This window comes from Leopardus geoffroyi, chromosome D4 (genome assembly GCF_018350155.1).
Source record: "Leopardus geoffroyi isolate Oge1 chromosome D4, O.geoffroyi_Oge1_pat1.0, whole genome shotgun sequence".
In the NCBI taxonomy this organism is placed as follows: Eukaryota; Metazoa; Chordata; class Mammalia; order Carnivora; family Felidae; genus Leopardus; species Leopardus geoffroyi.
In genome coordinates, this window is record NC_059342.1 from 87,067,648 (window position 1) to 87,094,680 (window position 27,033).

The 27,033-nt window shown below is 54.7% G+C and overlaps 2 protein-coding genes, 1 long non-coding RNA gene and 1 other non-coding gene across 6 annotated transcripts in view; 2 read left to right on the forward strand and 2 right to left on the reverse strand.

The window, feature by feature from the left end:
* Positions 1-5,355: 5,355 nt before the first annotated feature.
* On the reverse strand, positions 5,356-5,447 carry TRNAR-UCU. The gene is given in 2 exon segments: positions 5,356-5,391; positions 5,411-5,447. It is a non-coding gene; the product is annotated as a tRNA-Arg (tRNA).
* A 465-nt stretch (positions 5,448-5,912) lies between these two features.
* SLC27A4 (solute carrier family 27 member 4) lies at positions 5,913-18,973 on the forward strand. The gene is made up of 13 exons (XM_045467549.1): positions 5,913-6,097; positions 7,419-7,585; positions 9,173-9,567; positions 10,979-11,137; positions 12,237-12,306; positions 12,405-12,496; positions 13,312-13,421; positions 13,632-13,841; positions 14,078-14,204; positions 14,853-14,990; positions 15,169-15,333; positions 15,427-15,573; positions 18,097-18,973. Exons 2-13 carry the CDS (start codon positions 7,425-7,427, stop codon positions 18,252-18,254), a joined length of 1,932 nt encoding a protein of 643 aa, XP_045323505.1. The 5' UTR covers positions 5,913-6,097; positions 7,419-7,424; the 3' UTR covers positions 18,255-18,973.
* Positions 16,787-25,252, reverse strand: LOC123592489. Of its 2 annotated transcripts, none has more exons than XR_006709804.1 (3): positions 24,828-25,252; positions 17,489-17,590; positions 16,787-16,996 (listed from the first exon to the last, which is right to left on the reverse strand). It is a non-coding gene; the product is annotated as an uncharacterized LOC123592489 (long non-coding RNA). The 2 variants fall into 2 exon arrangements; XR_006709803.1 differs by having other exon boundaries at positions 24,424-25,252.
* Positions 25,253-25,284: 32 nt separating this feature from the next.
* Positions 25,285-27,033, forward strand: part of URM1 (ubiquitin related modifier 1) — a 28,219-nt gene continuing 26,470 nt past the window's right edge. For both annotated transcript variants that reach the window (XM_045467557.1, XM_045467556.1), the window contains exon 1: positions 25,285-25,380. In XM_045467557.1, coding sequence (XP_045323513.1) covers positions 25,346-25,380 — 35 coding nt within the window. In that variant the 5' untranslated portion in view covers positions 25,285-25,345. The remainder of the gene's footprint in view (positions 25,381-27,033) is intronic.

The following is a 27,033-nucleotide window of genomic DNA, read 5'->3' on the forward strand; positions in this document are numbered from 1 at the left end:
CTTCAGAGAGGCCTTCCCTGACCACCCATTTGAAGAGGTTCCCTCCCCCTTGCCACACTATGTCACCTTTTCTTCCCGGCACTTAACCACTCTGAAAAGATGTCATTTTTTAACATGTGGGTTTTTTTTGTTTGTTTTGTTTTGTTTTGTTTTGTTTTGTTTTGTTTTGTTTTTTGAGAGCAAGGGAGGGGCAGAGAGAAGGAGGAGGGACAGAGGATCCAAAGTGGGCTCTGTGCTGACAGCAGCAAGCTCCATGCGGGGCTTGAACTCACAAACTGTGAGATCATGACCTGAGCCAAAGTTGGACACTTAACCAACTGAGTCACCCAGGGGCCCCTTATTCATTTATTTACAAGTTCTCTCTCTGTGCCGTGGGAGCAGGGACCTTGTTCTTTCCCTTCACCACTGGGAACAGTGCTTGGCACATGGTAAGGGCTCGCTGCTTCATAGTGGAAAGCATGGATGCTAAGCCCTGCATGTGCAAAACGACATTCGGCCCCCACAACCACCTCACTTCACAGTGAAGACCATGGGTCTCAGGTCCAGGGAGCGTCCTCAAGTCACACATCTGGGCTGTGACGGAACTTGTTTTGCAACAGACAGGTCTTGAGTCCCCTTCTGGCAGCTCAGGGAAAGCTCCCTTTCCCTCTGCCTGATAAAAAGCCATATGTAGCTGCCTTCAGAGCCATGTTTGGGGGCACAGGCTCTGAGGACAGACAGACATGGCCCTGCCACTGACCAGCACTGCACCCTTGCAGCAGCCTGTCACCCCTTTGAGCCTCTGGCTCCCTACCTGTAAAACAGGGAGAGTATACACCCATCCCACAACAGGGCCGTTATGCATGTGTAGTGTTAGCACATAGTAAACATTTAGGAAATGGAAGCGGTCATGTCCCAGGAAGATCCCTCAAGACCTCTGAAGTCACCACATACACGACGAAGAAGCCAGAGGCATTTACTCTGCACACACCCAGGGTGGGCGGACTTACGTAGTCCAAAGGTCCTGATGCCAAATACAACCAAGCATCTACAAGGTGAGCATCCGCTGTGTGCCGGGGCGAAACCACTGTAGTCCCCTCCGGACCTTTAATGCCTTCAAGTCCTAACTCTTACCTGAAAAGTCTGGAAGTTTAAGTGCTGATGTTCGTTCTCTAACGCAGGGCAGACAGGGGCCATGTCAGTGGAAAGGAGCCCACTGTGAAGTCAGCCTAAACTCAGCCTGTCCCGCAAATAACGGCACCCAGCTCCTACCCTCCTAACCCTCAATGGCTCTTTACTGCCCCCAAGATAAACTCCTCAGCCCAGCACACAAAGGCCTTCCAATCACATTTCCCACCACAAGGTCCTCCCCTGTCCATGTGTCCCGATGCACAAGCCCCCTGGTCTCCAGCTATTTCACAAATGCCTTCTGAGTGTTGGCCAGACGCTGGGGGCCCTGCAATGATTGAAAGAGCTGCATCCGCCCGCCCTCTTGGGAGTTGAGCGGTTATAGCAGCTAAGGGCCTCCAACATGCCTGTCCTATGCTCAGAGCTTGACGTGCGCCATTTCCTTGAGTCCTTACCCACCCCTAGGAGGCAGGGACCATGATGACTGTATTCCCATTTTATAAATGAGGACACTGAGGGGGCACCTGGCTGGCTCAGTCGGTAGAGGATGGAACTCTTGATCTCAGGGTTGTAGGTTTGAGCCCCATGTTGGGTGTAGAGATTGTTTAAAAATAAAATCTAAAGGGGCACCTGGGTGGCTCAGTTGGTTAGGCATCCGACTTCGGCTCAGGTCATGATCTCGTGGTTTGTGAGTTCGAACCCCGTGTCAGGCTCTGTGCTGGTAGCTCAGAACCCAGAACCTGCTTTGGATTCTGTGTCTCCCTCTCTCTGCCTCTTCTCTAGATCACACACACACACACTCTCTGTCTCTCTCTCAAAGATAAATAAACATTAAAAAATTTTTTTTACTAAAATCTAAAAAAGAAAATGAGAGACCGAGGCTCCGTGAGAAGAGGTGATTTGCCCGATGCCTCACAGGTGGGACTGGGAGTGTAACCCAGGTGTATCTGACTGAAAAGCAAAGAAGACAAGTCATGATAATGTGTGGTAGGTGTTGACAGAGGTATGGTGAGCAGCTGGTGAGGGGCAACCTATTTAGTCATCTAATCTCCACCTGCCGGTGTATCCAACTAGACTGTCAGCAACTTGAAGACAGGCTGTCTCGTTCCCTCTATGTCCCCTTGCATCTCCCCCACAGGCCAGGCCCAGGGTCTGGTGGAGTACTGCCTTGGCCTCACCATTGTGACCAGGCTAGGGGGAGGAGAACAAGGAAGCTGGTCACCACTGCCATCTTGCAAACTCTCATTTGCCCACATTGTATATGACCTCAGCAAATGATGTGGACACGATCGTGTTTACACCCCTGGATCCTGTGTGGATCAGATCAGAGCCTCCAATTCACTCTCGCTGTCATTCATTCAACAAACATTTATCGGGCTTCTGTTATTTCCTAAGCCCTGCAGATATAATCAGAGATAATCCACATGTCTAGATTTTACATGAGCTTTGTGGTCAGTGAGCTTGTAAATTACAATAATAAATACGTCAAACACAGACTCAAATTCTGGGAAGTGAGCACTAGCAGTGTGTCCTCATTTTTATATATAAGAAGTGGAGGGGCACCTGGGTGGCTCAGCAGGCTGAGCGTCCGACTTCAGCTCAGGTCATGATCTCATAGGTTGTGAGTTCAAGCCCCGTGTCAGGCTCTGCCCTGGCAGCTCAGAGCCTGGAGCCTGCTTCCGATTCTGTGTCTCCCTCTCTCTCTGCCCCTCCTCTGCTCCTGCCCTGTCTCTCAAAAATACACATTAAAAAAAAAGAAGTGGAGGGGTGCCTGGCTGGTTCAGTTCAGTGGAGCATGTGACAACTCTTGATCTCAGGGCTGTGGGCTCGAGCCCCATGTAGGGTGTAGGGATTACTTTAAAAAACTATTTTATTTGGGAATGCTAACTGGTGCAGCCACTGAGGAAAACAGTATGGAAGTTCCCCAAAAAGTTAAAAATAGAACTACCCTAGGATCTAGCAGTTGTACTACTGGGTGTTTGCCTACCTAAAGAATAAGAAAACACACCAATTCTAAAGGGATACATGCACCCCTATGTTAATAGCAGCATTATTTCCAATAGCCAAAATACGGAAGCAGCCCAGTGTCTATCTATTGATGAACGAATCAGGACAATGTGGTATATATATATATATATATATATATATATATATATATATACACACTGGAATGTTGTTCAACTATAAAAAACGATGAAATCTTGCCATTTGCAATGACATGGGTGGAGCTAGCGAGTAAAATGCTAAGTGAAGTTATTCAGCCAGAGAAAGACAAGTGCCGTATGATTTCATGTGGAATTTAAGAAATAAAACATGGGGTGCCTGGGTGGCTCAGTCGGTAAAGCGTCCGACTTTGGCTCAGGTCATGATCTCACGGTCCGTGAGTTCGAGCCCCGCGTCGGGCTCTGGGCTGATGGCTCAGAGCCTGGAGCCTGCTTCGGATTCTGTGTCTCCCTCTCTCTCTGCCCCTCCCCCGTTCATGCTCTGTCTCTCTCTGTCTCAAAAATAATTAAACGTTAAAAAAAAATTTTTTTTTAAAGAAATAAAACATGAGCAAAGGGGAAAAAAAGAGAGAGGCAAGGCAAGAAACAGACTCTTAACTATGGAGATCAAACTGAAGGTTACCAGAGGGGAGGGTGGTGGGGGGATGGATTAAGTGAGTGATGGGGATTAAGGAGGGCACTTGTGATGAGCACCGGGTGTTGTATGGAAGTGTTGGGTCACTACATTGTACACCTGAAACTAATAGAATACTATGTTAACTAACTGGAATGAAAATAGTAACTTAAAAAATAATAATAAATAAAAATTAAAAAAAAAACTTTTATTTGTTTGTTTTTGAGAGAGAGAAAGAGAGCACGAGCAGGTAAGGGGCAGAGAGCGAGGGAGATAGAGGATCCCAAGCAGGCCTCACACTGTCAGCACAGAGCCTGACATGGGACTCCATCTCGTGAACCTTGAGATCATGACCTAAGCCAAAATCAAGAGCGAGATGCTTGGGACACCTGGGTGGTGACTGACTGCGGCTCGGGTCATGATCTCATGACTCGTGTGTTCGGCCCCACATTGGGCTCTGTGTTGACAGCTCAGAGCTTGGAGGATGCTTCAGATTCTGTGTTCCCTCTCTCTCTGCCCCTCCCCTGCTTGCAATGTCTCTCTCTCTCTCTCTCTCTCAAAAAGAAATAAACACTAAAAAAATTTTTAAAAAAACATTGGGACACTTAACCGACTGAGCCACCCAGGTGCCTACCAAAAATAAAATCTTTTTTTTTTTTTTTAAGGTTTATTTATTTTGAGAGAGAGAGAGAGAGCAGGGGAGGGGAAGAAAGAATCCCAAGCAGGCTCTGCATTGTCTGCAAGGAGCCTGATGCAGGGTTTGATCTCAAGAACTGTGAGATCATGGCTTGAGTGGAAACCAATAGCTGGATGCTTAACTGACTGAGCCACCCAGGAGCCACATAAAATCTGAAAAGAAAGAACGAACGAAAGAAAGAAAGAAAGAAAGAAAGAAAGAAAGAAAGAAAGAAAGAAAGAAAGAACGAAAGAAAGAAATGGAGACTTTGAACAAACACTCGGCTGAGAAGCTGACCCATGTCTGTTGGATGCCAATGCCTATCACCACTGCACCACACTGCCTCCCACGAGGGAGCCGGAGCTTTAATTTACCTAAGTCCCCCCAAAGGATGCACTCTATACTCTGGAATAAATAGGTGCAAGTAATTATTAGACCAAAACTTCATTTCATTTTTGAGCCCTCTGACTAGACCCTGAAAATTGCCCATCCCCCCCTTTAAGGACTTCTTCCTGGACTAAGGAATTAGTGGATGTATTTCAGGATAAGAAGTGTGGACGCCCAACATGTTTGATTATCAAGGAATCAAGTTTTCAGAGGTCTCAGTGCCACACAGGGCTGGGAAGCTGGTCAGTGACCCAGGACTCAGCACGTGGCATGACAAATGTAGTCATAGGCTTAGAAGTTAGCTGATTTGCTGCAGGGTCCAGAGAGGTCCGAGGCCAAAGTTAGGTACAGGTCTTCAGATCCGTGCCCTTTGAACCACGAGGCGTGTCAAACTGCTTACAACACACCACGGCTAGAAAGGATTCCTAGGCAGAAATCCCGACGTCACATTTATTGCCATCCCAGAAGCAGAGGTTCCAGCCTCTGGTCTGCAGATCTTCTGAAACTTGTGAAGGTATTGAAGGCCGTAAAATATCCACATGAAAGTGAGGGAGGAGGTATCCAAAATTCGACTCTGGTGGGACTCGAACCCACAACCTTTGAATCACCACACCAAGGATCGGCTAGAAGTCCAATGCGCTATCCATTGCGCCACAGAGCCGGCTACTGAAACCTCCCCCGGCTCACCCCTCAGCCTAAGCCGCCCTTTTAGCGTTCTTCTAGGTGCGGCTTTGGCCTCTCCGGAACCCTGCTCGTGTCTGCGCGCGGACTCTGGGTTCTCCGCCCACGATGCTGGCGGGGGTGTTCCCCCCACGTCCGAACGGCCTGGACTGGGGGCGCAGGACCCACTCCCAGCCCGCGGGTCTCCTCCCGTCCCGGGGGTCTCCGCGGCTGGGCCGGGCAGGGCGGCGCGGACTACAACTCCCAGCGTGCCGCGCGAGGTGCCACCCGAGGCCGTCGCGCGCGCAGGGAGGGCTGGGCCGGGCGGCGTCGGCGCGTTGGAGCTGCGCGTCGCCGCGGTCTCTGCGGCTCTCCAGCCGTGGGGAAGGCGCGGGAGGCGGTGCTGCGGGCCGGCGCAGCCGGTTTGGGGTTGCAGGAGGCGGGCGGGGGAGGAGCGCCGCGGGCGGGCGGGGCCGGGCGGCAGGCGGGGCTGGCCGGGCGGCCGGGCCATGCAGGGCGCAGAGCCGGCAAAGCTCTGCTGAGACTCGGCTCTGCGCGCCCAGGGGCGGCTGATGCCCCCAGCGTTCCCCACTCCGCTGCCGCAGCCAGGCCGCATCTGGACGGGGCACCGCGCGGCGGGGCCGACGCTGGGTGAGCAAAAGCCAGGCCAGTGGGTCCCCGGGCGGGGAATGTGCCCGGCTGAGTCTTGGGGAGGTGGCGCGGCCGGCTGGGATGAGGGACGCGCCCTGCTGTTGTGTCTCCTTGCCGGGCGCTCTGCTGCCCTGGCTCCTTAGGGGCGAGGGCGGTTCGCAGTGACCAGGGACGGGGGCGCGAGGTATCTCGGCATCCCTTTCCCTTCTCGTCCCATCCCCCAGCCATCCAGGATGGGTTCCTGTTCTCTGCCCTGGCCGGTTCTGGGAGGTCTGAGGACCTTAGAGACCTTGGCATTGGATTTAGGAGTGCTGGTTTGGTCTCCCTCCCGGCTTTTGATTTTCCCGTGGAGAAGGGGGAGATGGCATGTAAGGGCTCCCTGTGGTCCAGACCGTGTCCTCATACTGGCTTGGAGACTCTCAGGCAACATCACAGCCGTGACCTTCAGCCCCCACCCACGAATCGGAGAACCCTGCAAGAAAACGGAGTCCCATCTGCTTCCTCTTGAGCAAGTCCCTAAGGCACCAGGAGAAGAGCCCAAGACTCCTAATCTCAGTCCAGTCAGCTGTTCCCCTTCCCCTATAGCCCAATCCCTAAAGATGCATGTAAATGGCTTGCTGAGTGTGTTTGTAAGGGGGTGCCTTCAGTGCCCTCTTGTGCTCCCTCAATCACCTTTCCCCTCTAGGCGGTCATCTCTCAGGCACCTCCAGGCTCTAACCCGTTTGCTCTGTCGCCCTCTGTGGGCCAGCAGAAACATGGCACCCTGCGAGTTTGTGGGCAGAGACTCCGCCAGGCCCCTTTCCGGGGAGCTTGCCCCTTTGGGTGTTGTGGCTTGGCCTGGTCATCCAGAGACCCAAAGACCCATCCTTGAGTATTTGGATGAGGAGTCAAGCCAGAGACGCTTAAGTTAATACCCCCTGCAAGACATTTTGGTTCAAGATCCTGGATGTCAGGAGGGTAGACTGTCCTGTTGTGGCTGGAAGGGCTTCCAAGAGCAATTCTCACTTACACCATAGCACAGAGGGGGAGACTAAGGCCTAAAGTAGGAAAGGAACTTACCCAAGGTCACTGGAAGAGTCGTAGGAGGACTAAGGGGCTAGAATCTAGCCTCTGCATCTCAGCCATGGAATTACTCATCTCTAGTCCCGTGCTTCTCGCCTGTTTCAAGACAGCTGTGGAAAGGGACCCCATCCTCAGCTGCCTACTCAGTATGGCTAAGCCTCACCTCACTACAGGTTGACCCTTAGGATCATAGTAGCTGCCTAGGCCAGAAGGTAGGGGACATAGACATTTGGCTCCACTGACTGCTCTGTGCCCACAGGCCGCAATGCTGCTCGGGGCGTCTCTGGTGGGGGTGTTGCTGTTCTCCAAGCTGGTGCTGAAATTGCCTTGGACTCAAGTGGGGTTCTCCCTGCTGTTCCTCTACCTGGGATCTGGAGGCTGGCGCTTTGTCCGAATCTTCATCAAGACCATAAGGCGTGATGTCTTGTGAGTATTTGGTCCAGCCCATCTTGGGGTCTCCCTAATTCCCCAGATTTCTCCAGACCAGACCAGGGCACCTGGGCCCCAGAGGAGGAACCTCTGCTCTACCTCCTTCCCCCAGCAGTAGTACCTGGTATCTCCATCTTCCAAGATGAAAGTCTTCTCCTAGGGCATCTCCCTAACTTGATGCTGTTTAGCCTAGGGCAGATTCAGGGGCCCAGGACATGCACTGAATGCCAGGTGTGTTGAGAAGACATCTGCAAAGAGTCCTGAGGACATGTTTTAATTAGTGAGATGATGAAGAGGAACCCTGTGGGAAGGACCCTGTCCTTGGGTTGGCATGAGTCTAAGAGGGCACAGAGGTCAGAGCAGGGCCCTGAAACAGATGCGTGGAGGAACCTGCTCCCCAAAGAAAGTCAGGTAGGGTCTACAGGGCCATCCTGTGCCAGAAACACCTGCTGCTACCTGCTCTGTGCGAGGCATCGGGCTGGCTCCGGGACCCAGGGAGGAACAAGGGAGACCTAGTCCTGGGCCCGGCTCAGTCTGGTCAGGGAGATGAGAAGGTGATACAGTAAATCCCTAAACTCACAATGTTGTGTGGGCAGAGACCCTGGCCATCTTGCTCACAGTGGTGTCCCAGTGCTCGGCACAGTGACCCACCCTCAGAACAGGCAGCTCGCTCATCTGAATTGACTGCAAAAGGAGGTATCGAGCGGCCACTGCAGGAGGGGTGGTAGCAGAGAGCTGTGAGAGTATGGAGCAGGGAGAGAGGGCTTTAGGCGTAAGCCTTGGGGAATCAGGGAGGCCTGGAGGACAAAAAGCTATAGTTAAAAGGCTCCTCCAGGTGATGGGAGCAGGCATAGAAGAGTGGAGCTCCAGTGGCGCAATTGGTTAGCACGTGGTACTTATACAACAGAATAGGCATAGAAGTCAGGGAGCTAGGAGGGTTCAGGGGTCAGAGGTGGCAGGGGCGGGCAGGAAAGGGGGATATTGCCAAGTGATTCCGCATCACCTAGTGAAGCTCTGTGCCCGGTACTGAGTGAGACCCGGGGGGGTCTCAGGGGGTAAGCAGGATGGAGCCCCTGCTGGGCTCACAGGGAGGGAGACCGAACAAATCACAAACTTATCCTTTATTTACTGTGAGAGTGGTCTGGAGAGGTTGCAGTACAGGGCTGTGGGAGGTCCCAGATGAGCTGGGACTTTGACTCGGGCCCCAGAATCTTGGAAGACTCTGACAGAACACTAGATTCCAAGAAGAGCTTCAAGGGTCCTGGGTGTTACACTCTGGAGCCAGAGAGGACTGAGATTGTGATCTTAGCTTGTCGCAGCCTGGGCGAGCCGTGGTGCTGCAGGGCCTCGCTTTCTCCCTTGTACTGAGGAGGGAGTCATCCCCCGGGGTCCCTGGTGTTATTGTGAGGCATCAGTGGGCTGGTGCCTGTAATGGTGCCCAGCGCACAGGTGCTGGGAAACGGGAGCGTTGCAAGTGATCGGGCTCAGGAGCCTCAGGCCCGTGGGACAGCAGCCTGGGCCAGGGTGTCGGGAACCCTGCTCCCAACCCCAGCAGTCACGGCTCCCTTGCTTGCTCCCACCTAGCGGCGGCATAGTGCTCCTGAAGGTGAAGGCAAAGGTCCGGCGGTACCTGCGGGAGCGGCGGACAGTGCCCATTTTGTTTGCCTCCACGGTCCAGCGCCACCCTGACAAAACAGCCTTGATCTTTGAGGGCACAGACACACATTGGACCTTCCGCCAGCTGGATGACTACTCAAGCAGCGTGGCCAACTTCCTACAGGCTCAGGGCCTGGCCTCGGGCGACGTGGCTGCCCTCTTCATGGAGAACCGCAATGAGTTTGTGGGCCTATGGCTGGGCATGGCCAAGCTGGGTGTGGAGGCAGCACTCATCAACACCAACCTGCGGCGGGACGCCCTGCGCCACTGCCTGACCACTTCCCAGGCCAAGGTCCTCATCTTTGGCAGTGAGATGGCTCCAGGTGAGCCCCTGGGGTGTGGGGTCAGGCAGGGAGTCCCACAGCATCTTGCACAGACTACAGCCCCCTTCTGGGCCTGAGGGAGGCTATGTGGCTCAGAGGTTAAGGGCATGAGCCTTGGTGTCCGATGGCCTGGCCTCTGCCACTGGTAAGCTGGAGATCCTGAGGAAGAGACTGGAAATGTCTGTGTCTCTGTTTTCTCACTGTCCTACCTACCACATACTGTTTTTAAGAAGATACTTTGCCTGCAGCACTAACAAAGTAGCTGATGCTAGGTGAGCCCTCAGCTATGATGGTAACCATTCTTATGAGTAATTAGGCCTCATTTGCTTCATCTATAAAATGGAAACAATCTCTTTTCTGCTGTCTGGCAGAGCTTATGTTATTTGCCGCGGTGTGGAGCGCTGACCAAGACCGAGCTTGGTGCTTTGATAGGCAGCTCTAGGGGTGCCTGGGTGGCTTAGTCGGTTGAGGGTCCAACTTCAGCTGAGGTCATGATCTCAGTTCGTGAGTTCGAGCCCCGCGCCAGGCTCTGTGCTGACAGCTCAGATCCCGGAGCCTGCTTCAGAATCTGTGCCTTCCTTTCTCCCCCTCCCTGCTGGTGCTCTGTTTCTCTCTCTCAAATATAAATAAACATTAAAAAAATTTTAGTAAGCAGCTCTAATCTTCACAAAGCCTGGTGAAGTAGGGATGGCTGTCTCGGCTTTATAGATGAGGAGACAGAGGTTCCGAGTGGTGTGAGGAGATCATCTAAGGTCACACAGAGGCAGGATTTCATCTTGGGCTTGACCAGTGTCCCCTGTCCCGCATGGCTATGGTGCGGGATGACGGCCAGGGAAGGTGACTGAAATGCAGAACGGGAGAGGAACGATGCAGCAGGGAGAGGGGAGAGGGTTGGACAAATGTAAAGGGAGGCTGAGGAAGTGGGGCTGAGGGGGCCGGGACTGGCCTGTGCCTGGTGCGGGTGAGCACCCGGACCGTGGTAGTGCACAGGGGAGCCTGAGAGAAGGTTCCCACCCTCTGACCCTCCGTGCCTCCTTTCCAACCACACACGAGCGTGGCACAGTGCATAGAGGCACAGACCTTGGTGTGCGGTACAGCTGGTCATTCTAGCTGTGAGCAGGCCCTGCCGTCCTGGGAGCCTCGTCTCCTCATCTACGCAATGGGCTGCCGTTGGTACCTGGGCTGTGTGAGCGGGAGAGCACACGGAAGGAGCCCGCCGTGTAGCTCCGTAGCAGCTGGGGAGCTGTCGCTCTTGTCAGCATCTTTCTTGCAACGAGGCTGGTGCTTCACCCATCTTGCCCCCCACACACAGCCGGTCTCCCCTGATGACATGCCAGCCTTGACACAAGCAGAGGTCCTGAGGACATGGGGTCCCTAGCCTGCCCCCTGATCAGCCCTGTCTTCCCCACAGCCATCTTTGAAATCCATGCCAGCCTGGACCCTTCGCTCAGCCTCTTCTGCTCCGGCCCCTGGGAGCCCGGCACGGTGCCCGTCGGCACAGAGCACCTGGACCCCCTGCTGGAAGATGCCCCCAAGCACCTGCCCAGTAGCCCTGACAAGGGCTTCACAGGTGAGTCCCCTGCCCTACAGAGGGGTTCTCAGAGGGGCCCAGGACAGAGTGCTGACCTCAGGGCGGGAGGCCTGCGTACTCCTGCAGACTTGTCATGTGACCTGGAGTGAGTCATATCACCTACCTTTTTCCATCTGGGAAGATGGGCACAGTTACTATGGGTCACTCTGAAGGTTAAATGAGCTGAAGATGCCAGGCACGGTGCCAAGTACTCGGGAGCTCACAAAACCTGATTCTTGGACTTGTTGAACGAGCCTTCATCGCTGCCCAAATGTGCAAGATCACGTGGAGCCCAAGAAACTGCTGGGTCTGAATTTCAGCTGGGGTTGGACCAGGGGCAAGACCCTCTAAATATTCACCCAGCACCTGTTTGGTGCCGGCCCCTGTCAGCCTGCGATCCTCTCCCTGCCCTCGACTGTCCTGCCTGCCCGTCCCCTCCTCCAGGCAGCCTTCTGACCCTGTGGCCTCTCCTCTGTGCTCCACCCTGCCCTATGGAACCCCCAGCTTGCTGCGCCACCCAGAGGGCCAGAGCTGGTGCCGAGCACATTCAGCAGCCCCTCTGCTTCCCTCGTGTCCCGGAGCACCTGAGCTGCCCTCTGAGCCTCGGTTCCCACAGCTCTAAAATCAGGGGTGGTCATGGAACCTATTTTATGGAGTGGCTTTGAAGATTGTAAAAGATAACAGTGTAAAACTAGGGTGTGACAAGAAGTGCTCAGTAACTGGTCATTGTCATTGCGGTCATTTCATCTCTGTCATACGTGGATTTTGTCTCCCGGTGCTTTTGTAAGCTACTTGAAGACAGGGTGTCTGTCTGGGTCAGCCTGGTGTCCTCGTGGTGTCCAGCCCTTGGCATCAGCAGGCATCCAGAGGGCATGAGATGGTTGACACACAGCGTGCAGCTGTCCCACAGCATTCCTGACCTAGAACCCCCAGCCCAGTGGGGAAACTAATGTGACAGCCCCTGACCTGGGCTACAGGGTGGGATGGAGAAGTGGTCTGTGGTACAGAAGTTCCCTGGGCACTGTCCTTCCTGCAGATAATGCCTCCCCAGCCCTGTGCTGTCCCTTCTCAAAGCCATTTATGTGTCTGTTTTCTTTAGATAAGCTCTTCTACATCTACACATCAGGCACCACAGGGATGCCCAAAGCCGCCATTGTGGTGCACAGCAGGTAAGGGGCAGGCTCCTGGGGGGAGGACTGGGGGTGGTGGGACCCAGGGGCCTCTCCTCCTCCTTTCCACGGCCCACCGAACACTCTGTGCCCTCCAGGTATTACCGCATGGCTGCCCTGGTGTACTACGGATTCCGAATGCGGCCGGACGACGTTGTCTATGACTGCCTGCCCCTCTACCACTCAGCAGGTAGTACTGGGCCCTTCCGCTCAGTCTCTGGCACCCCAGGCCTCAGGAGCCCCCCCCCCCCCCAACCCCCTCAGCAGGCAGCATCTTGTGGTAGAAACACATGAGCTTTGGAGTCAAATCTGGGTTAAAATTCAGAGGTAGCCATTGACTGGACCTCTGAATGAAGACAGCAACGTGAACCTCACAGCTTGTGTGTCCGCATCACACAGGACACCTGGGTTAGTCTGTTCATTTTCATGGGTGTGCACACCCTTGCTGCTTGGTCTTAGGAGCTTTAGGGAAGACAGAGATGGAATAAATATAGTTCCTGCCCTCAAGGTGCTTAGAGTCAGGTGTGTATTTAAGGCAGGATGAAGGATGGAACCCCAACCTGACTTTAATTCAAGAAATGACATGGTGAGTGCGGAGACAGGCAGGGAGCAGGAGCTCAGCTCAAGAGAAGAGCCCAGTGATGGCCAGGAAGGCTTCCTGGAGGAGATGCATCCAAGTCACGCAGATGTGAGGTGCAGAAGCCAGGTGGGCTAGCTTGTTCCCCCCTGGATGAATGGCAGCATTACAGGTACAGGAGCAGGAGCTTGGGGCCAGCTCCAGAGGCCCCAGGGAACAGTCTAAGGAGTATGCACTTGATCCCACACTGGGGAGGTACTGGGGAGCCATGGAAGACTAGGGGAGAGGTATGATTAGTGCTGGAGGAACAGGACAGGAAAGAGGGACTGGGGGAAGGGCCTTTGAGGAGACGGGCTGGACAAGAGGAGGCTCTGGAGGGAGGGGTCTCCTGGCTCCCAGACCTCCATGGCCCATCCCTTCGCCTACAGGAAACATTGTGGGAATCGGGCAGTGCCTGCTCCATGGCATGACGGTGGTGATCCGGAAGAAGTTCTCAGCCTCCCGGTTCTGGGACGATTGTATTAAGTACAACTGCACAGTGAGTGAGGAGGGCAGGGGATGAGCCGTCCCTGTCCCCTTGTGACCGAGCAGCCCCACTCGGGGACGTCAGTCTTACAGCTAAGGCCAGTTGTTCACTGGGGGCAACATTCCCATTGTTTGGATGGGGAGGCTGAGGCCCGGGGCCTACAGGATTGGGAGGTGAAGTGAGAGCAGCCACGGGCCAGCCTCACTCCAGGTCCACCCACAGATTGTGCAGTACATCGGCGAGTTGTGCCGGTACCTCCTGAACCAGCCGCCCCGGGAGGCGGAGCACCAGCACCAGGTGCGCATGGCACTCGGCAATGGCCTCCGCCAGTCCATCTGGACCGACTTTTCTAGCCGCTTCCACATCCCCCAGGTGGCCGAGTTCTACGGGGCCACCGAGTGTAACTGCAGTGTGGGCAACTTCGACAGCCAGGTGGGCAGTGGGGCGGTGGAGGGCGGGCAGGGTCCAGTGTGGAGTGTGGTGGGCACCAGAGCCTCCACTGTCTGGTTAGGGCGGGCAGGGTCCAGCACAGAGGGTGGTGGGCACCAGAGCCTCCGCTGTCCGGTTAGGGCAAGGCAGTCATGGGAGTGTGAGGGCCAGGCCCCCCAACACTGCCTAGTCTCAGGCCTGTGGTGGGAGAGCCCAGGTCCAAGTCTTGGCCTTTGCAGGTGGGGGCATGTGGCTTCAACAGCCGCATCCTGTCCTTTGTGTACCCCATCCGGCTGGTGCGAGTCAACGAGGACACCATGGAACTGATCCGGGGGCCCAATGGCCTCTGCCTTCCCTGCCAGCCAGGTCTGCCCCGGGGCTGGAAGTGTGGGCAGAGCAGGGGAGGTTGGCCTGGGAGATGGGACAGGGATGGGTGAGTGGGGAGCCCTTATTCTGACAGTGGCTGTCACTCAGCTCTTCTCTTATAGCTACGAGTCCTCTTTCTTCATCCATCTGTCCCTCCATTCCTTGTCCTCTCTACCCATCAGTCAATTAACTCACTGTCGTGTGGAGGACCCTGGGATTGATCCTGGCTCAGCCCCTTAGCTCTGTGCCCAAGTCCCCTCATCTGCCAGTGAGGCTGATGGCGGCGCTGCCTCCTGCGGCTGCCCCGGGGGTCACATATGGTAAAGAACAGACCGCTCTCTGAACACAGCCAGGGGCCCAAGGAGTGCTGGCCCCGGTCAGGCTGTCCCCATAGCGCTTGGCCACCCTTTCGTATCGTTCATCTTTCCATCTCACAGGCGTTACTCAGACATTACTGAGTGCCCACGTGCCGCAGACCCGCCCAGAGAAGCTCCCTGCCCTCCGGGCTCCTGCACCGGAGCAGGGCAGCGTTTCTGTGGGAAGCAGTGTGAACAGAAGTCAAATCAAGATGCAGGGCACATTGCGGGGTGGGGGTGGGGGGGGGCTGGTGGTGGAGGAGGCCTAACCCTAACTCTTCCCTGCACCCAGGTGAGCCAGGCCAGCTAGTGGGCCGCATCATCCAGCAGGATCCCCTGCGGCGCTTTGACGGCTACCTCAACCAGGGTGCCAACAATAAGAAGATTGCCAAGGACGTCTTCCAAAAGGGAGACCAGGCCTACCTCACCGGTGGGTGGGCACCAGCCCCTTTGGGGTGGGCAGGGTGGAGAGGAATGAAGGGGCCCTCGCCCACCTGCAGAGAACACCTGCCCCAGGATGCCCCAGTCCCAGCCCTCCCTGTCCAGCAGATCCCGGGGTCCGGTGAGGCCTGCCGGCCCCAGCCCTGCCTCACACAGCGCCCCCCTAGGTGACGTGCTGGTGATGGACGAGCTGGGCTATCTGTACTTCCGAGACCGCACGGGAGACACGTTCCGCTGGAAAGGCGAGAATGTGTCCACCACCGAGGTGGAGGGCACACTCAGCCGCCTGCTGGACATGGCCGACGTGGCAGTGTATGGTGTCGGGGTGCCAGGTATCTGTGGGCTGGTGGGAGCTGCCAGGTGTGGGTGGGACGCACCCCCAGGGGGCACGGCCAGCTCCTCACAGTCCGTGCTGCTGCCTCCAGGAACCGAGGGCCGGGCTGGAATGGCTGCGGTGGCCAACCCTGCTGGCAGCTGTGACCTGGAGCATTTTGCACAGCTGCTGGAGAAGGAGCTGCCCCTGTATGCCCGCCCCATCTTCCTGCGCTTCCTGCCTGAGCTGCACAAAACAGGTATGTCCCCTCCCCTGCTCCAGCTTACAGGCCCCAGGCCTGTGCCCCTTCTTGGTTCCTTTTGGAGAGACCCGGGCAGCTGTCATTTGACCTTTACCCACAGCATTGCTGTGTCGTTGGTAAGCAGACCTCCCTGTGTACAAGTGAGTGGACTGAGCCTTCAGAGAGAGAAGGTTCATACATCCGTTAGTGGGACGAATGTTTACTGAGTACCTACTATGTGTGTGCCAGGCTCTGTGCTAGGCCTTTGGGGATATAGGTAACAAATTCTGATGGGACCTTTGCCTTCTTGAAGCCTGTTCAGCGGTAGGGGAGGCAGCAGAGGACACAGAATTCCAAATGTAAAGGACAGAATACAGATCAAACTGACAGAAAAGCAAATGAATGGGGGGGTGCCTGGGAGCCCCCCCTGAGGAAGTGATGTTTGAGCTGAGACCTGAATGAAAGGGCGGGGTTTGTGGGGTGGGAGGCATTCCAGGCAGGTCCTGAGACAGGACGGCACTTGGCCAAGAGAGGAAGGAAAGGAGGCCCCCAAAGCTGGAGCCAAGGGAGGGGGGGTGGGGGCAGGCAGTGATGTCAGGTGGGGCAGAGAGGTCAGTGGAGACCAGAAGACTCTGTGGGCTGGGGAGGGGCCTGGACTATGTCCAGGCAATAGGGAGCCACAGAAGTGTTTGAGTAGAGCAGTGACCTATGTCAGGTGCATGTTCCACACAGTCCTCTGGATGCCATGTGGAGTGCAGGAGAGGGCTGCAGACAGCTCTAGGGGAGTGGGGAGACGAGTGAGGGGCTCTTGCTGTTGTCCAGGCGAGAGGTGAGTGGTGGGTCCACGGTCACATAGCAGGGCAGTGCCAGCCTCTGTCTGTTGGACCACTGACGGGTCCCCTGATGGGCAGGAAGTCTGAGGGTCCTGCCCAGTCCTGCCCCCAGCTTGCCTTAGTGCTTGTTGCCCTGTCCGGACTCTCCCCCTGCTCAGCCTCAGGCCACCTCCCATACACTCATCATGTCAACCCCTGCCCTGCTGGAAGGCCTGCCCTGACCGAGGTGGCCCCTGCCAGGTAGTAGGCCCCTAGGAGCACCTGAAACAGTGTGTGACTGAGACTGAGAGCTCCTGAGTTTTGGGTGACAGCTGACTTCTCTGTGCAGGAGAGGCAGGGAAGCTGTCAGCCCTCAGGTTTCAGAGGCTTTGCTACAGCACAAACACCCCAAAACTTACTTTAGGGCATAAAACAGTCATGTTTTTGCTCTCAGTGGTGGGTCAGCAATTTGGCGTCAAGTTCAGCTGAGCGGTTCTTCTGCTGGCCCCCCCTGGAGTGGAAGAGCTGCCATCGCTTGTGACTCAGCTGGGGCTGGAGGGGCCAGGATGATGTCCTTACCCACCCGTCTGGCTCCCGGCCGGTTGGTTCTGCAGCGCTGGCCAACAGACCTATGTGTGAGGATGATGATGTTCTGTATGTGCGCTGACCGGCACGGCAGCCACTAGCCCTGCGTAGCTACTGAGCGCTTTTTTAAATGGGGCTGGTATGACTGAGGAACTGAATTTGACATTTTGTTTAATTTTAATTAAATGTGTGTGGTCTCATATGGCCAGTGGCTATCCTACTGGATAGTGCCAGCCCAGGGGGCTTTCCTGGGATGTTTCTCCTCTGTTCTGCATGGCTTCCCAGCCTTCAGAGACCACACCGGTGTCAGGCACTGCCAGGAGGGAGGGAGTAGAAGCTGCAAAGCCCCTCGAGGCCTAGACCCAGCACTCGAATGTTCTGTTGGTCAAAGCAAGTCACAAGGCCAGTTTGGGTTCAGGTGGGGGATGGAAAAAGACTCCAGCTCTTGCTGGGAGACATGGCCAAGCCACAAGGTGGTGGAGTGCGCGTCCAGGGAGGGAAGGAATCTAGCCGTTCGGGCAATTTGTCATACATACCTGGGTTCAAATCCCAGTTCCAGCGTTGATGAGCTGTGTGATGTTGGCCCCGGGGGCATGCCTCACTGCGCCAGTCTCTCCTGCCCTGTAGGGGTGATGCCCCTGAGGAGAGATGGGGAATTTACATTACGAGTGCTGAGAAAATATTGCTGCCTGTTGAAACGACTTCAGATATGTTAAAAGCTGAAAATGACATGCATCGTAGAATCCATAGAAGAGTGTTGAGCACCTGCCTCTGGGGTTGATGTGCAGATTAAATTAGATCATGCCCTTCCCTGGGAGGTGCTCAAAGCCCAGATCTGAGTTCTGGTCCTCACTCTGCTGTCACTCAGTGTGTGTGGCCTTGGATAGTTTCCCTTCTTTGGTTGTCAGTTTCCCCATTTGCAAAAAGAAGACGGGTAATGCAGCCGTCTGAAAAGCAGGATATAATATAATTAACTGGAGCCTCCTTTGCAAACTGTAAAGGGCTTGGCCCTACCGTGCTCTAGGCCACTTTCCCGTGTTCTCTCCAGCCTGCCTTCTCTGTCCCTCTTCAGCTTTGGTGGGCAGCTTCCTGAGGCCCAGGCTCCTGCCCTGCACCCTCTGATCCATCCCCATTGCTCCCTCAGGGACCTTCAAGCTACAGAAGACAGAGCTGCGGAAGGAAGGCTTTGACCCATCAGTTGTGAGAGACCCACTGTTCTACTTGGATACCCGGAAGGGCCGCTACATCCCGCTGGACCAAGAGGCCTACGCCCGCATCCAGGCAGGCGAGGAGAAGCTGTGATTTGCCCCTGAGTCCCTCTAAGGGCCAGTGGGTGCAGGATCCAGAGCCCCAGCTCCCACCCCAGAGGGGTCATGGGCGATGCCAGACCAAAGCAAGCAGGGCCCAGCACCTCCGCCCCGAGGTGCTGACCCCCTCCCCATCAAAACTGCCAAGTGACTCACTGCCACCTCCCCCTGCCCCCCAAGAGGGCTTTCTGTGAAAGCCTCATGTCCGCATTACGTCTTCAAGGCCAGGTGGGGCCTCTAGGCCCCAGGCTAAGATGGACTGGGGGCCTCAGGAGGACGTCTTGGGTCAGGGCAGGGCCAGGTGGAGGGCCGCCAAGCACTCCCCCAAAAGCAGGGAGCTTGTAAATGGGACCAGGGCAGAAGCCCCCAGACTCAGGAAGCCAGCAGAGTGGGCAGGGGCTGCAGTGGCTGTTGATCAGGTGGCCGAAGAGGATCCTAGCCCTGGAGCTGTTCCAGTGTCGCTCAGCACTGCCTGCGCCTCAGGGAGGGTAGGAGGACCACCCTGACCTGCAGCGGGCAGTCTGGACTGAGCCCCCCGCCCCGCCCCGCCACCATCCTTCTCCTCGGTGGCTGCCTGGCTGCCCCTCAGGTGGGACCTTTCTCTTTGTAGGTCTGTCTGTGTCACTTTCTCCATCTCAGTCCTGGGCCGGTTATGAGAGGAGCAGGGGTAGAGGGGGTCACTCAGGGGCCAATAAACTGCCTTGACTCCCCCTAGCCTGTGTGCGTGCCACCTGAGCTCACCCTACCTGCTCAGGCCCCACCTCCTGCCCCTCTGGCCCACTCACTCACTCATTTAGGGATATAGCGGTTAAGATGCCTTCAGTGAGTTGGCAAGGTATTTAATAGCGTGAGCTTGAAAGTCCAAACCAGCCGTGTCACTTTTGAGTTCGTGGCCTAGGGCAAGTGACTCAGTCTCCTCTTCTGTGAAAGGGGAGTAACCGGGAGGATTTCAGAGAACAAAGGGACCCATTTTGAGGAAAGGGCTGTTCAGAGCCTTTGAGGGAGAAAACTCTAACCCAGGATGGGATCCCATCTCCAGACCCTCACTTGTGCTGTTCGCCTTGCCTGGAGTGCATTTCTCCAGGGGTTCGGTGGCTGTGCAAAAGCCAGAGCAGGACTGCCTCACCGGCTGGGGCAGAGTCCAGGAAAAAGCTTCCTGGAGCGGTGTTACCAGAGCTGCAGCAATCAGCAGCGCCAGTGGAGAGCCAGCTGTCTCCTGGGCCCCATCACTGGAGTCACACCCAGGCCGGGAACGGGTGGCCCATTGGGAAAGGGGTCCAACTCACCCCAGGGCAGTGGGCAATGTGTGCCCCTGGGGCTTCATCTTCACTGTTTAACCCTCACCACGGTCTGTCATTTGCTGAGGTCACACAGCAGTGGAGGCGGGGCGCTGGAAGGCAAACCCAAGCCCCTCTTGCTTCCTGCTGCCCCACCCGCCTGCTGGTGCAGAAGGCAACGGGAAAACCAACAGAGCTTCCATTCCACGAATGCCTGTGGAGCCAACTGTGGGCCCCGCCCTAGGCCTGCAGCTGACAGCCAGGGTGGAGGGGGGCCAGGGTGAGATCCGGGGTGCCTCCTGGGGGAGTGACTTTGAAAGAGGAATCTGATGCTGCTCAGGGGAAAATGGGGGGCAGAGCTGGAGTAGGGCCCTTGGAGAATGGTGCTGAGGGGGTTTAGGAGGGAGTGGTAGGCATGGCTGCAGTGTCCCATTGTGACCAGCAGAGGGCATGCAGAGCTTGGAGAATTCCTTCTTGGCCCTTCTCAGCCTCCAAAAGTAGAAAGGAGGGGCTGCCTCATCCCCAGGCCCGTACCCAGCCCAGAGCACTCCGTCTTTGAGGGCCCAGGGTCGGACTTCCATGGGCTGGTCCTGGCTGACAGCTTTGTATCTAACCCTTAGTAGTGAGTACTTTCCAATGGGATAGCGCTGCCACCCACCCAGGGGCCCCTATTCCTTCCTGGAGATTTAACGCAGTCACCGAAAGGCAGTATGGAGCAGTGGTTGGGTCAACAACCTCCAGCTCAAAAGGGCAGGTGCTCAAGTCCATTTGCCAGGCTAAGCCTCAGGTTCTTCTGCAAATAGAGATTTAGGGTAGTTGTGAAAATGCATTGTGCCTGGAGGTCTCTTAACTCTGGGTCTGGTGCCAATACCTGCTCAGTACACAGCAGTTACGGGGTAAAAAACGAAAAAGGATATATATACGGGTATCAGGACCCCAGACTAGGCCTGAGTTTACCACTTCCACACTGCTTCCCCCTCCCCCCCCACCCCACCCCCACCCCCCCACCCCCGCCCCAGTGAAGGACCTTGGGAGCTCTCCCATCTGCCTCTGGTCATCCTCAACCATGGCTCTGTGAGTTATGCGCACAGTAGCTTCTCAATATGTGCTTGTGAATTTAACGATAGCTACTGTTTATTGGGCATTTCCTGACGTTTCTATGCTGTTTCATGGTTTACAAAGTACCGCGTTAAGTTCATCTGTGGAGCAGAGTCTAAAGGCCTGCTGGGGGCAGGGGCAGAAGCGGTGCACGGTAAGATAGAGTCCTGGGAGCCCACTGTCCGGGGACAGGGGAGAGGGAGCTAGCGAGTTAAGCAGCAGCCAGTGAGGTAGTTAGCTGCACCCAACCCAGCGCGCTGGCCAGGTAGGCAGTTGTGTTTCACGGTCAGAGAGGCTATTCAAGAAAGAGTTCTCCAAGAATTGGAGTGGGAAGAGCATCCCAGACAGGAGTAGCAGCAACATGTAAAGGCCTGCAGGGCAGGTCTAGGAAAGCAATGAAGCTGCAGGGGAGTGCGCATCCGGTGTGGAGTAGGGTTGAAGCAAAGTATGAAAAATGAGTCTTTTGTGGGCACTTTCCCTTGCACACTTCCAGACAGTGGGGGCTCTGCTAGGAGGTCCCTCATCCCTCCTCGGGTCACACCCACTTCCTTCGACTTGCTAACGGCCACACCGGACAGAGCCCTTCCTATGTGCTAGGCGATTTGCAATGCGCTATGTGTGCATCAGTTTGTTAAATCCGTAAGGAAAAGCAGCTACTATTTTTACCCCCATTCCACAGATGAAGAATCTGAGGCTCAGGGAGGCAAAGTCTCTCCAAAGACCACAGAGCCCGCGAATGGCAGCTCTGGGGGTAAGGCCCCTTCCTGGAGCCTCAGTGTTCCCATCTGCAACAGTGCCTGGGGGCGGGCAGAGGCTGGAAAGAGCCGGCCTCGAGCATCCCTGGAGGTCCTACCGCCCTCAGGACAGGCAAGTGGCCGACCGGGCCAGTGCTTGGAGTATCACTTTCAATTCCTGGGAAGAAGGTTAAATACCTCCGAGGGGCCCATTTAGGCGGTGGCGGCAAGGGAGGGGGTGACCAAGTGACTTTCAAAGGGGCCTGAATGCATGGCCGGCCCCTCCCCCCACCGAGGAGGGGGCCCTGCTTCCTCCCAGCCTAATGATATTCTAGGCTCAGCCCTCATCTTTGGCGGCAGTTTAACCCGAGCCGGGGCGGATTTCTTTCTCACTGATCTCAGCTTGACACCCAATTAGCACAAGAATGGGAGGAGGAAGCCTGCGAGAGGCGCCTCCCAGCCTCCCGGGGCGCATGAGGGGAGCAGGCTGGAGACAAAGGGCAGCAGGCAGGGGGGCACCCGCGCCCTCGCCTCCCCTGCAGACCCCGCCTTTGTCTCCCTTGGAGCTTCTGAGGAGATAGAGGCCGCCGCCCGGGCTGGCCGGCCTGCTGGAGGAGACAGGGGATGGGGCCCAAGCCCCTCTTCTGTGTGGATCCCAGGGGAGGGCATCTGGGTGAGCCTGACCCAATGGGAGGCAGTGAGGGCCAGTGATGCTGAAGGCACTACAACCTGGGGTTGAGGCCTTAGGGGGCATGAGACACTTAGGGGCCATGGGCAAACCACTGGTTCTGAGCCTCAGTTTTCTCATTTGAAAAATGGGGATAATAGTAGTCTCTGTGAGCAGCCAATCAGGTAGTGCATGTAAACATCTGGCAGGTGGAAGGTGGGCATTCAATAAATACTCTTTTTTAAATACATTTTTTAAGTTTATTTATTTAGAGAGTGAGAGAGGGAGATCATGAGCAGGGGAGGGGCAGAGAGAGAAATCCCAAAGCAGACTCTGTCCTGTCAGCGCAGGGCCCGACTTGGGGCTCTAACTCACAAACCGTGAGATCGTGAGATCGTGACCTGAACCAAAATCAAGAGTCAGACACTCAACCGACTGAGCCACCCAGGTGCCCCGCAATAAATGCTCTTTTAATGAATATGAATATGAACTAATATTGTTACAATTAAGAGATTGAGTGGGGTAGGCTTGCGATCAGAAGGAAGGACTTTCTGAGACCCAGGCATTCACAGAATGGGCTGATTTACCCAGAAGTAAGCTCCCAATCTCTGGGACTATGTAAGAAGCTGGAGGAACCCGTTTGTTGAGATATGGGAAGATGCCTCCTCTGGCCTTCCTAGGTGCCATCTCCTTCCCACAATCCCTTTGGATTTGGGCTTGTGTGACATCTGGGAAGCCTTCTCTGATCCCAGGGCTGGATTAGGGGGCTCCGCCAGCTCCCACAGGGCCCCATGTTCCCCCTTTATAACATTGATCACACCGTGAGGTCCATTTTTACATCTCTGGCTCCTGCAACAGCCCCAGGAGGACAGGGACCTGTTGGTTTTGTTCACTGTTGTGTTTCCAGCACCAGCTGTGGGCCTGGCACTTAAAAAGTGCTCAGTGAATGTTTGTCAGACGGATGAAGCCCTCCAAATGCTCCCTAGCTCTCATGTTCCAGCCCCAGGAGGTGGAAGTTCCTGGGGTGAGAGGATATTCAATTCTCAAAGAGGTGAGCTGAGTTCAGAGGCTCAAGGGCTTTACCTTGTTGGTAAAGAGAAGCCATTAAATGACTTTGAGCAGGGGAGTGAAAGGTGTTCACTTACTCACTCAACAAGCACTTACCAAACCCCTACAATTACAAAGCTCCTTACTGCAAGCTAAGGATCAAAGATGAATCAGGCAAGATTTCTGCCCTGCAAGAGTTGGGTCTAGTGAAAGAATCTTAGAATATTTTTGCTGAAAGGACCTTAGATCGTTTGGTTCCCAACCTTCTTCACAGATTGGGGAAACTGAGTGCCAGAGAGGGAAAGTGACCAACCCACACAGCATGGTGAATATGGGGCCTTTCCATTAACCACAGGATTCCTTTGTGCTCTGAGGACCAGGCTGTGTCTGACTTGTTTTCACTTCGCTAGTGCCCTGGAACAGTGCCTAATACATTGGAATGGCTCAGGGCTATCCACGGAGTCAAACTACAGTGAAGTCATGGCCACAGTGAGGGAGGTGGGAGGCAGGCAGACAGAGAAGAAGCAGGTACAGGTGCCAGGTGCCAGGGGTGGCGGTGGAACATTTTGGGGTTGCAAAATCAGCTTTAGGAGAGGAATCCAAATTGATGACTTTTTTTTTTTTTTTTTTAAGATTTTAAGTAATCTAAGTAATCTCTACACCCAACATGGGGTTTGAACTCAAAACCCCGAGATCAAAGGTCCCATGGTCCACTGACTGAGCCAGCCAGGAGCTCCTCAAATTGGTGACTATTTGGATATGGGACAGAATTAAGAACAATGTCTAAAGTTTCTTGCTTAAGTGTTTCAGTGTGTGGCAGTGGTATCCTTGAGATGGGGAACACAGGGCAGGGCCTGTTTTAGGGAAGGAGGCGCTGTGGCAAGAACTCATTTAGTCCTCGCTACAACCCTGTGAGTTAGGGGGTGTTACTATCCCCATTTTACAGATGAGGAAACTGAGGCACAAAGATAAGGGACTTAATGCAAAGAAACATCTAGGAAGTGGTGGGAACTGGATAGAAAGCTGGCAGCTGAACTCCCAGCTCTTAACCATTATATCATTCCACCACTGACCTTCAGACTATCCCCCCACATGCTACCAATGCTAAGTTCAATTTGGAAGTGTTGTGATTTAGACACCCCAGTATATCTACTTTACTCCACTTCTCCCCTGGCCTTTTGCAACAGGCTCCAGCGGTCTCCCATCTTCTTCCCTGTTCTTTTTAAACCATTCACACTCCAGCAAGTAAGGATATTTTACAGTATAGTTCTAATGTCACCCCCTCCCCCAAACCTTTCAAAAGCCTCCCACTGCTCTTAGAATAGAGACTGAAATTCTTACCTGGCTCTCAAGGTGTGATTTGGCCCCTGCCCCCTTCCTAGCATCATCTCTTACCAGCCCCTCTGTTCCCCAAATTCCACTTTCCTCTCTTGGTGTCCCAGCATGGTCTCCAACTCAGGGCCTTTGCATCTTCTGTCCTCCTCATTGGAATGTTTCAGAGGTTTCTCTCCACCCTCACATCCACCTACGTTACTCAGCTTTATTGCTTAGCTGTGTCCAGTCCAATTGGTTTTCTTTTTGAAGTTCCTATAACTTCAGGTCACTTCTTTCAGTTAGAGATTTTCTATTTATTAGTATGATTGATCTGTTTCTCTGATTACAGTTAGCTTCCACCACTACACTGTGAGTGCCCTAAAAGCAGGAACCCTTCTCATCCCGTTCACCACTGCACCTGTAGCACTGACCAAGATGCTTGGTACACGGAGGACGTGCAGCAAATGTCTGCTGAATGAGTAAAACCCAAATCGATAACCAAAGGAGCGCCCGGATAGCGACTCAATAGCTCAGGAGAGATTTCTGGGCTGGAAATAAAGACTTGTAGTCACTTATAATTCAAGTCAAGTCAAGACGAATGGACGGGCTCACCCAAGCGGTGTGCGGGCTTAAGACAGACTTGTAACTTTTGCAAGATAAGCAGTAACGTGGCTCACAGGTACGACGCAAAGATGCCCGGGCTCCTCGCCTAGCTGTGGCTCGCACAAACCGCTGCCCACTCAGCTCCCTGAGGCCCGTCCCAGAAGGGTAGGTGACCAACTCAAGAGCCCCTAACGAGAGCCGCGACCTCCCCGCCTAGCTCCCGGCCTTCCTCCAATGGCTGCGGAGGATGACCCTCTGGGCACCGCCTCTTCCGCTCGTGGCGACCGGAAGTGGGCGGGAGGGCCGGAAGTTTAAGGGAATTTCCTGTGAGCTCGGCTTCCTCAACATGGCAGCGCCCTTGTCGGTGGAGGTGGAGTTCGGGTGAGTCACAGAGCTGGGGCACTGTGGGGATGGATTGAAGTCGTCGGGCCCGGAACTCCCCTCCCTCTGCTTTGGGGCCTGTCACGACCGAATCGCTGAGGCTCCTGGCGCCTTCCCAGAGCTACGCCACCCGCCTCGAAGAGTCTGAGAGGCTCGGTCTCCCTTGGCGACGAGACCGTATGTCCGGGAATAGAGGCGCAAGCCCGGGCGTGGAGGTGTCCTCTGGGCGCTCCTCAGTTGCCCCGTGCCCTGCCGGACTCAAAAGGCATGACGTTAGCAGGCGGCCTCCTTACCTTGTTTACTAATCTCGTTTTGGACCAGTCCCGTTTGTCTGGCATCTGAGCTCCTAGAACCGAAAAGGACTACCCTTCACCCCCAGATTTCTTCTTCGGGCAGCAGTTTCCGCTTACACGGTTCCTGGAGCCTTGTTTCTCATGGGATGTGTGGCCAAGGCGGCACTCCTTCTCTTTCCCAAGATTTGGGGGTGTTAAACAGACCTGAACCTTTTTCAGGTCCTTCAGTAAACTGGCTGATTGCCTTCTGCAGATCTTGAGTCAGGCGAAGATACGGGGATAAATAAATAGCACAGTGGAGGAGAATAAGTTGACAGTGCAGTTATACACAAGACAAGAGGAGCAGGTGTGGGACACACACACCCAATAGCTGAAGAAACACACATCAGGGAGGAAGTCTCCTCAAGCCACTATCTTCTATCCCCTACAAACGAGTTTGTCGTGATTTCAGAGCTGAGAGAAACTGCAGAGCTTGGAGGGAAGGCAAAGGAACTGAGACCCAAGAGATGGGTGGTATAATTTCGAGTCACATGGAAAAAGCTGGGACTAGATGTGTGTGTGTGCACGTGTGTGTGTGTGTGTGTGTGTGTGAAGATAAACAAGCCAAGGCTTATATGAAAGGAAAAATCTGAAATGGTAATCTAAAACCTCTACCCATAAATGCCTTTCCTTCCATTGGATGCCCTCAGTTTCTTTCATGTTTTCCCTTCACTGGATAGTCCATTCAGTAGTCATTATTGAGTGCCTATCATGTGCCAGGCAGTGAGCCAGGCACTGAGGATACAAAGATAAATAGAACTCTGTCCATGCCCTCCAGTGCTCAGTGTTTCTGTCCCTTAGAAGGGGTAGTCTCGTGAATGTTAACTGCATTTTAATTGACAATATTGTCTGGCCCCATGGGTCCAATTAGAACTATGCTGGTCTGGTCTCCTCACTATTGTGCTTCACCGACCCTTGGCTCGGCTATGCCCCCTACGCCAGCCCTCCCGTAGCATGGAAGTTCTAGGAAGATCCCTGCTACTTTGACAGGCCCCAGCAGAGCTGAAAAGGGAGAAGCTGCAGACTACCGGTATCGAGGTTTCTCTGCAGTCAGCTTACCTTTCATTGTCACTGAGTCAGACCTGGTTTTTGTTCATCAGAAATGTTTTCCGTCTGCCAGGTACTGTGCTGGCAGCAGTGGGGAAGTCCTATAAGGAAAGTATGGTCCTTGCCTTCGAGAACTTATAAACCAGCTTAATTACCCCTTTTCTAGTCTAAACATCGCTAGCCTTAGCCTCCCTTACCCGCAAGAGCAAGAGTGAGCCCCACAACATTTCTCCCCCAGTCTACCCATCTTTGAATAGCTCCGCTCACCACCACA

What these genes read in the sequence shown, in the direction of transcription:
- SLC27A4 (XM_045467549.1), top strand. Translation starts at nt 7,425, where the DNA reads ATGCTGCTCGGGGCGTCTCTGGTGGGGGTGTTGCTGTTCTCCAAGCTG. An exon ending in TGGCAGTGAGATGGCTCCAG is followed by an intron (nt 9,568 to 10,978) that starts GTGAGCCCCTGG and finishes TCTTCCCCACAG; the next exon opens with CCATCTTTGAAATCCATGCC. An exon ending in TGGGCAACTTCGACAGCCAG is followed by an intron (nt 13,842 to 14,077) that starts GTGGGCAGTGGG and finishes TGGCCTTTGCAG; the next exon opens with GTGGGGGCATGTGGCTTCAA.